At 40.3% G+C, this 9,907-nt stretch overlaps 1 protein-coding gene across 1 annotated transcript in view; it reads right to left on the bottom strand.

Annotated features, from left to right (window-relative positions):
• Positions 1-53: 53 nt before the first annotated feature.
• Positions 54-9,907, bottom strand: part of LOC106868878 (autism susceptibility gene 2 protein homolog) — a 31,754-nt gene continuing 21,900 nt past the window's right edge. The window contains exons 5-12 of the mRNA XM_014914327.2: positions 9,522-9,566; positions 9,216-9,314; positions 6,978-7,067; positions 5,301-5,514; positions 3,719-3,787; positions 2,727-2,780; positions 2,248-2,437; positions 54-1,217 (exon numbers count right to left, since the gene is read on the bottom strand). Coding sequence (XP_014769813.1) covers positions 389-1,217; positions 2,248-2,437; positions 2,727-2,780; positions 3,719-3,787; positions 5,301-5,514; positions 6,978-7,067; positions 9,216-9,314; positions 9,522-9,566 — 1,590 coding nt within the window. The 3' untranslated portion in view covers positions 54-388. The remainder of the gene's footprint in view (positions 1,218-2,247; positions 2,438-2,726; positions 2,781-3,718; positions 3,788-5,300; positions 5,515-6,977; positions 7,068-9,215; positions 9,315-9,521; positions 9,567-9,907) is intronic.

Here is a 9,907-nt window from a genome sequence, read left to right as displayed (position 1 = left end):
GTGCTGCCATATAAGGAAGTGTTGTGGCTATCAATCATCGTCAAAAACCATCATTTTATTTTTTCATATATTTATTTATTTTAAATTCTGCAAAGTCCTGGAAGCTTTTCAGCGTGGCCAGTCTTCGAGTCTCACCAAAGAACCGTACACAGTACAGTGAAAGACCTACACACAATATTCACGGTATCAAAATTGAGGTCTTTTCTTTCCATCACAAGTAAACAGAAAAAAAAGCACTTTCTTACAATGAATTGGTTTTTATTAAAAAAAAAAGAAAAAAATTGTTTTTTTCTTCTTCTTCTTCCTCAAATTTCAAAAAAAAAAAAAAGTGTGTTTTTGTTCCAATAAATTTTTAAATACAATTCCATCAAATAGTTTTGAGTTAGTCCTATCTAGAATGAGCATCAGGATCCGTAGAGCTAGAATGGCTATCTCGTTTGTCTTTCAACTCATTTGCACTGTCTAATGGACTATTTGCCTTTGATTTTGAACTGGCGGGAGAGTTTGTATGACTGCGAGGATGTGATGTAGTCGATGAGGGAATCAGAGGGGGTGGGGCCCCTGGTATACTCGCTGGAGAGTTACTCTTACTAGAATGGTTGACCATGGGACTGACGGTACGGGGGAAATGTCCGACTGACAACTGATCGACGGCTCTCAATGCCGGCAGTTTGTTTTGCTCGTACTCGTAGCGTTCTCGTTCAAAGAACGGCATGCGTTCAAACATCCGTTCTCTTATATAAAGGTCTCGCATGTGTTCTCGCTCTCGCTCGCGTTCAATATCTCGTAAGTCTAATCGGTGATGCGAGACATCGAAACCTTTCTCGTAGTGGCTCCAAACCCCGAGCTGTGGACGTTCGTTACTGAAATATCGTGGTCCAATCATGCGTGCCCTTTCCAGCATGTTGACAGGCATGGTGGCTGCAGTATGGGATAAGGGGCCAAACAAATACTCGTTACTTCGTAACAGTTTATCGCGTTCGAGTAGTTGAGCCTCTTCCTCTCGGCGTTCCTCTTTGATCTTTATGCTGGCCTTCTCTTCGTGGCGTTTATCAATCACCTCAGCTTTGGCTGCTTCAAGCCGACCGTTTCTTATTGGAGAACGAGATCGTGATCGCGAACGACGTCTTTCTGTTTCTCTGTATCTGTCACTTCGATCCTTCTCCCTACCACGGTCAATATCAAGACTGGTTAACCTCTCGAGGTTTCTTCTTTCTCTGAAAGTAGTAAAAGAAAAACACATTTAGAAGCAAAACCAGAAGGGTTGATATTGGAACAATTTTAAATAACAAACATTTTATATACGAGACAAACTACCCACCTTTCTTAGCTACTCCAGAAAGCAGCCAACAGTGACAGGAATTTAAGTATAAAATCATACCACAGCTAACAATCCTGTTGATACTGTTGGTACAATCTCTTGTAACAGGTAACAAGAGCCAATGAGGGAGTCCTAAAAGGTCTCACAAGTTGCTAGAACTAGAAACTACATCCAACCTCCAAGAAAAAAGTGGAAGGATATATTGGATGTGGTCTTATTAACAATATTATGTCTGAAAACTAAATGACAGGATGGTCACAGCTAAGACCTTTTAGTATGGGGTCTGCTGGCTCAAAATTGACCAAAGGCTAAACAACAATATCTATAACCATTAATACAGATCATTTTAACATGGCATGATGGTTGTATACACATATACTCTTTTACTTGTTTTAGTCATTTGACTGCGGCCATGCTGGAGCACCGCCTATGTTCTTTTCTATCATCATCATTTAATGTTCCTCATCCATGCTGGCATGGGTTGGATGGTTTGACCGGAGCTTGCAAGCCATAGGACTACACCAAGCTCCAATGTCTAATTCCCCACAATTTACAGAGTGGACTGGGTGCTTTTTTTACATGGCACCAGCACTGGCGAGGTCTGTTTTGATGTGGTTTTTATCGCTGGATGCTCTTCCTAATGCCAACCCCTTTACAAAGGAACTGGGTGCTTTGTACATGGCACCAGCACTCGGGAGGTCCAGCACCGCTCAAAACTTAGGAAATTTTTCCTATTTCTGGAGCATAAAACCTAATACACACTGTCTGTTTGCTTCTGTGTTAATAAAATATTTTGCACCATACATTACATGTGTCAAATAAGAGAAATGGCCAGAACTAGGATGTCTTTGATTTGGGTCGACCAAGATCAAAGCAGTTAGTTATTAACAGGAAAGTCATGGCCGGAACACTGCAAATCTACGTACCGTTCACGTTCTTCTTCTTTTCTTCTGTCATGAAGACTCAGCTCCCTCTCCCGCTCCTTCTCCCGTTCATCAGTTTTGGGCCACGTTGGCGGAGTAGGGAAAGATGAAGGTGTCTTGTGTAAGCGGTTCCACTCTGGAGACAGTGTTGACATACTGGACAGTTCTCTGGCACCATTAAATAAACTATTTCCTGCAGGACACAAGAGAGCGATTAAAGATTTTAGAAGTCTGGTGGTAGAAGTGGTGGGAGGAGAGGTGGTGGTGGTGGGATAGGGGGCAGACAGCATAACAGAGACAATGATGTGGAAGGAAAGAGTAGAAGTCAGAGGAGAGAGAAGGAGGACTAACTGGTAAGAGAGAAGGGAGTACACAGAAGTATGTGTGTGTGTGTGTGATTATAGAGAAAGGTAAAGTCAGCTTAGGGTAGAGGGAGAGGTTTTGCAAGGTGAACTGTTAAAGTTAAAGTAAGTAATTCTTACCTAGACCAGGGAAGCCAACACTGTACGGAGATGGCCGTGCAAATGGTGATACACCTGAAATACAAGCAAAAGAAAAAGGGGTTCAGTCAGAAATGTGATGACGTTACGATCACTGGGGGCAGAAGGGGTTTCCACTAACCAACTGTCAATAACTCTCGTGATATATATTGTCATCGGTGTGTTTGTATGACAGTACATTCAATAATGTCACACACATGACAATAGATACGATATATTATACACACATGACAGCAGACAGTATATTACACACATATATGAGAGTATATACAGTACCTCACACACACAGGCACACCTCAACTTAGGTCATTTCAAGTTGTCTTTCTCAACTTCACATTGCTTTTTTTTTTTTTTTTTTAAAGAAATTACTAGAAAGAAATAAACCTCAACTTGAGTCAATTTATCTGACTTTACATTAGTCTCAGTGAACATATTTAAAAGAATAGAAATTCAAAAAGAACCTAAAACCCAACACCAAAGTGGAAAATCAAATAAAATACATATAGAAATACGTGTAAATCATTTAAAACAGATAGAAAGCAAATCATCTTTATCACCATCATTTAATGTTCACCTTCCATGCTGGATTGGGTTGGATGGTTTGACATGGTTTTTACAGTTAGATGCCCTTCCTAACACCAACCACCTTGCAGAGTGGACTCAGTGCTTTTTACCTGGCACCAGCACAGGCGAGGTCAGTTTTGGCATAGTTTTTACAGCTGGATGCCTTTTCAAATGCCAAACACTTCACAGTGTGGCCTGGATGCTTCATATGTGGCAAGACAAGGAATCCTCAAGAGAGGACAGGGCATCTTGTGTCAGATAATGAAAGGTTAATGTGTTACATTGTTTTTCAAGTCCAGTCAAATGTTTTGGAACTGATTCTGATGTAAGTTGAGGTGTCCCTGTATAAACAATATCTCACTCACACACACAACAGTAGATCTGAATCAGTGAGACCCTAAGGACCTTACCTATATGAGCTGGGTTTAAAAAGCTGCTGTGGTGTGTGGGCCCTGAATCAAATGGAGGTCTTGTAGATCCTGAAACAAAACAAAATATATAGATAAATCAACAGGTTTGGTGATGCAAATAGGGGAAACAGAACTCAGAACATAAGTGTTTGTGTATATACACACATTATATAATTAATGTATAGCAGAAGCAAAAGACGGCGAGCTGGCAGAAACGTTAGCATGCCAGGCGAAATGTTTAGTGGTATTTCGTCAGCCGCTACGTTCTGAGTTCAAATTCCGCCGAGGTCGACTTTGCCTTTCATCCCTTCGGGGTCGCTAAATTAAGTACCAGTTACTCACTGGGGTCGATGTAATCAACTTAACTCCTTTTTCTGTCCTTGTTTCTCCCCGCTATATTTAGCCCCTTGTGGGCAATAAAGAAATAAGAAGCAACAGAGTGACTCCAGGGTTGAGTGTTTTGTGCATCACACTTGCTTCTGCTATATATTGCTTTTAGATTTTGGCACAAGGCCAGCAATTTCAGGGGAGGTGGGAGGCAAGTTGATTACATCAACCCCAGGACAAAAGGCAAGGAATTTGAACTTAGAACATAAAGACGGATGAATGCCATTAAGGATTTTGCCTGGCATAGTAATAATGATTCTGCCAGCTCCCTGCTATACAGTAATAAAAGTAAATCAGCTAACATGGAGGAGCAGTGTGTCCCCACCTTTTACCTCTTAGTTAATCTCTCCTCCTAACAAGCATATCAGACAATTAGCTCCTATGATCCTCTTAAGTTCATGTAAATATCGCCAGCTTGTTGAGTCCACTGAGCTGTGATACTTTCATAGAAATACTGACACTGAGTAGAAATAGTTTAACAGACCTGTGGAATTTACACAGATGTCCACCAGTTAATAAATGAAATTAGAGAGACTAAGATCAAATAATATATTTAGTCCATTCTAAACCCCTTTAACCCTTTCATTACCAACCCGGCTCTGGCTCTGAGTACAAATGTCTTGTTTTCATAAGTTTGGAATTAAAATCTTCCACCAAACCTTAGTCACAATTTATGTTCCTAACACTAGCTGAATGATAACTAAGTTATTTTACTAAATTCTTTGTTATATTTAAAATAATTGAAAGAAACACAGAGCATCTCAACAGAAATATGGTAACAAATGTCTTGTTTTCATAGGTTTTAAATTCAAATCTTCCACCAAACATTAGTCACAATTTATGTTCCTAACACTACATGAATGATAACTAAGTTACTTTACTAAATTCTTTGTTATATTTAAAGTAATTGAAAGAAATACAGAGCATCTCAACAGAAATATAGTAACGAAAGGGTTAATCCTCTTTTCTCTGCTAAAAGCCAAATTCTTCATTTAACCATTAGTATTTAATCTGGCCATATCCAGCCCAAATATTCCATCTGTTTTATGTTCAGACCAGCTAGTCTGGCCTCCCATACCTACTCGACAATGCCATTCTGAACGTATACAAATACACCAATGAAATCTTAAAGTTACAAAGGGTTGACTCGTACAAACTCTTTAACACAAAACCAAAAGAAAAGATTCTGACTTACCCATGAAAGGACTAATAAGTGCAGGCTGAGCACTGCTCCCTAAATCTGGAGGACGATGTATATTACTGTTGGGTAAAAGATGGGTAGGGGGTCGCAGTGGGTCTATAACTGGTTTTGTGTCTGCACCACCCTTCTGTGCTTCGTGTTGTTTCTGCTGGTGGTGGTAGATGCGCCAGGCAACCTGCACGTGCACTGCACACCATTTACCAGTTTTCTGGAATAAAATAATACAGTACAAGATGAATTACATCAACATCATTAACATCATCATCAATATAATACACATTGGCTTCAAATTTTGGCACGGGGCCAGCAATTTCGGGGGAGGTGTTTAGTCGATAGCTTCGACCCCAGGGCTCAGCTGGTATTTATTTCATCAACTCTGAAAGGCAAAGTTGATCTCAGCAGCATTTGAACTCAGAATGTAAAGCCAGATGAAATGTTGCTAAGTATTTTGCTTGATGTGCTAATGATTCTGCAAGCTTGCTGCATTCATCAATATATACATATTGTTAGTTATTCCATCAAGTGGTGAGTGTTTAGTAATTATCCTTACCAACATAAGTGTAGTATTGATATTAGGTGTGTGTGTGTGTGTGTGGATATATCTTCTGAGCTGGTTGCTTGTGCACCTGCACACATGTTTTGTAATTAGCACACGCATGAAAAAATAAAGTGGACACACAAAGTTTCCAAGATGAAATCAATTTTTTTTAATTGAAGATGGTTACTTGCTTGAATGACAAAATCTGCACATGAAGCAAACTTCTGCCTGCATCCACGTCAAAAATATCAGAGAGAACATTGGTGTGTATGCATGTGAGTAGATGAAAGTATGTGTTTGTGAAAATGTGAGTTGGTATTAGTGGACGTGTGTTTATTACCAGCAAAATGAAACCTGAAATAACAGTGTATGGATGAATCAAAGATTTTGAAAGTACACAACTTCTCTATGGTGAGAACATTTTCTAACATACCATCAATGATTCCAAAATGATCTACCTTGAGGCGCAATGAAGGTGGTCATAGAGGTGGACTTTGTAGTCATAGAACAATTCTGAAGTTGGCATAATTGGTCACAATGGCTCAGTTGTACAACAGGAAAGTGCAAAGTTGAATAGATGTGAAGTTCTTCAGATTGTAGTTATGAGTTCAAATCCTGCCAAGGCCACTACACTACCTGCACTTGTCTGTGAGCTGCAGGTTTAAGGGGCCTTAGAGGCAGTACTGGTCTCCAGCCATCAAAATGTGTGGGGGTGGACCCAGATATTTGACTCTGTTCAAGAGCCACACAGTTCTTGACAAACATGAGAGCATCTATACAGCTGCTCAATTTGCTAGAAATAGCAGCGATATACCCTCTTAAACTACCCCACCCCTACTATCTTTCAAAGGGGATATAGAATAATATTGAATATTGTAGTTCAAAGTACATTATTGCTGAAAAACAAAGCCAACAACAGGATGGTTCTAGTTGGAAGGTTTATGATCATAGGCCTACTAGAACAAGGCTGACTGGTCAGGGGAAGACGTCAGAGCAACAATCATGTGGTTATTAGTTTATTATGGAATTTAGTGTTGTCTGTTACTCATAGCAGATGTGGAAAAGTAAAAGACCAGCAATAGGGGGTGGGGGTGGGCATGGCTGGAGATGAAGTGAAAAGGGTTTGTAGTTACCTTTGGTGTCACTGGAGAAGGACCAGGTTTCACACGTTCTCGAAGAGACAGTAAAGCTGGGTCAGATGATATACCCCCAGGGTTGATGGTCTGTGGAGACAATGGTGACAGATAAAAAACATGCTGAGTTTGGTGGATGACATAATTGTAGATAGCAAGCGGAAAGGGTGGGGGTGGAAGATAACAGATGTGGCATGTGATGAAAAGGAGGGGGGGACGACGACAGGTGTGACATGGTTGTACAGGTAGAAAGAGACTGTAAATGGAGGATGACAGATGTGCTTGTTTGATTGTAAGGATAGTAAATATTGACATAATTGTATGGGAGTAGATACAGGTGAGGGTGGAGGAACAGGTGTGGTATGCAAGTGTAAAGTTGGTTAATGGGGTGGAGACAACAGGTGTGGAAAGCTCTCATTCCATACCATAGAGCAGTACAAAGTAACTCATTAACACCATATAGTTAATTAGGTAACCTTGATCTCCAACTTAATGAGGAGGTTGTGTTAGAACACACAGTACTGCATCATTTACCTTGAGAGGATATCTCATAAGGCTTCATAGTGCATAAAAACACTCGATATTATATTGCTGACAGATGGGAATCGTCTGCTATTATGGCCACTGGAACTGTCAAATCATGTAATTTCACCCTGCTTTGGGTTTCTCAGTGACAGATGTCCAGCAGCACGATAACAGCTGAATCTCCCTCCAACGATATGCAAAATATCGGTGTCTATTCGAGCAAATAGCCAGTGGGTGTATTAAAAAATAATGAATAGTGAAAGAAACAGTATTAATACCCAAGGGTTAAATTGGAAGTCAAGATTACCTTTTGCTATTAATACTGCTCTTTTGTTGCTATGAATAGTTTAATTAGGGTTTCACTAAACCCTGTATTGCTAATTTCAAATCCTCCCACTAGTTTTGGTCACGTTGCTCCCACACACTTGTACACATACAGAAGCAATGATCCCTATTACACACCCTATGTCTAATTATGAATTTTAGATCTTCCACTACTGCTGCTGCCACCACCGCAACCACCACCATGCTTGTAATTATTATCACTAACATAACATGTTAACATTACCACTAACCCCTCCACCACCACCACCATAAATGACAAACACTTTAATTAACATCCTTGCTATTACGCCACCCCCGCATATTGCCACTGCATCTCGTCTCAAACAACCTTCCACCATCAGCCCTAGAATTATCCTCTCCCTTACTACAACAACCATCCCCTTTTCCTGTGCTAATTAACAGGCTGAAAGCCACCCCTTTAATCCTATTAGTACAAAGATGATGATAGCTGCCAATATGGAGACATCAGTAGCTGGTAATCAAGTGATATTTAACTAGTGGAGTGTGTGTGTGAACGACTGGCCATGGTCATTGGCACAAGAGCACAAGGATGACCTCATCTACGTTTCAAGGACGTCTGCAAGAGAGATATGAAGTCAATAGTTCAGGATGTCCTGAGATAGGAGGAGGTCGCAAATGATTGCCCATGCTGGAGGCAAGTACGACGCAAGGGGATGGAAATACTGGAACTTGCCAGCAAAGAAAAGCCCACTTGAAGAACAGCAAAGTGTAGAGAGCTTCTTCAAATGCAGCTGCTACATGCAAAACTGCCACTGCTGTGTGGGCTTGTATAGTCACAGTGGGTGCTGCACCACCGTCAGCAGCTGACACGAAATCCTCCAGGTGCAGACCCATGGTCTTTCAAGACCAATGAATGCCTATCTATCTGTCTGTGTGTGCGTATGTGCTTATCATCCCCATCATCACAGTTTAACATCCCCTTTTCCATGTCAGCTCTCAATGGTGGATGTTGAAGGCAATGACCTAACCCTCTCTTTACACTATATGGATGGGGTTTTGTCGATTAAGCGTGTAAAGAATACTGAAGGTGCTGCCACCTACAATGAAGCTGATTAAATAACTAGTTGTTGGGGATCACAGAGTTTGTATTGATAGTAAACAAACAGGGGGGAAAAAAGGGAGGAACATGTTATGCCCCTTAATATTTGAACAATAATAATCATAATGATGATAATCCTTTCTGACGTAGGTACAAGGCCTCGAATTTGGGAGAGAGTTGGGGGCTAGTTTATTGCATCGACCCTAAAAGGATGAAAGATGAAGTTGACTAAAATAATAATAATAATAATAATAATAATAATGGTAATAAATGTAGGAAAACAAAAACAAGAAATATAGAAGAATTACTTTAGGTTGAAAAGCCCCAGGTATGCCAGAATTTAAGGGGGCAGTTCCTGGAGCAGCTGGGGTCAGCAGTGAGGGTAAAGCATAACTGAGTCCCGGAATCTGTGGAAGGATAGAAGAAATTTTTATTAATTTGGTTGGTTTAGCATACAAATGAAGTTATGGTTATACATACATACATGTATATATATTTACACACACACACCGAGCTACATACACATGTGTGTATGTCTTGCGCACACACACACACACACGCACTACAGTCACAACAATGACAGTTGCAAATGCTGAAAAGAATGAATAACTTACTCCTTGGCGGTAGAATGAGGGCTCATATCGGGGGATTTTCTCAAACTGCAAGTAAAAAATATGGAAATATTGGATAAGAACAGTGAAACAGGATCAAGAAATAAGGGTAAACCCACAAAAATATAACACACACACAAACATGTGAATATATATATATATATATATATATATATACACAGGTGCAGGTGTAGCTGGCATCCTAACCACATGGTTCCAGGTTCAGTCCCACTGTGTGGCACCATGGGCAAGTATATTCTACTATAGCCTTAGGCCAGCCAGAGTCTTGTGAATGGATTTGGTGGACAGAAACTGAAAGAAGCCTGTTGTGTATATATATATATATATACAATTGCAGCGTGGAAGGTGTTTATAAGCCATTTAAAATA

Source organism: Octopus bimaculoides, chromosome 26, assembly GCF_001194135.2.
Source record: "Octopus bimaculoides isolate UCB-OBI-ISO-001 chromosome 26, ASM119413v2, whole genome shotgun sequence".
In the NCBI taxonomy this organism is placed as follows: domain Eukaryota; kingdom Metazoa; phylum Mollusca; class Cephalopoda; order Octopoda; family Octopodidae; genus Octopus; species Octopus bimaculoides.
Note: the sequence above shows the minus strand (reverse complement) of the source record. Positions and strands in the feature narration are given on the sequence as shown.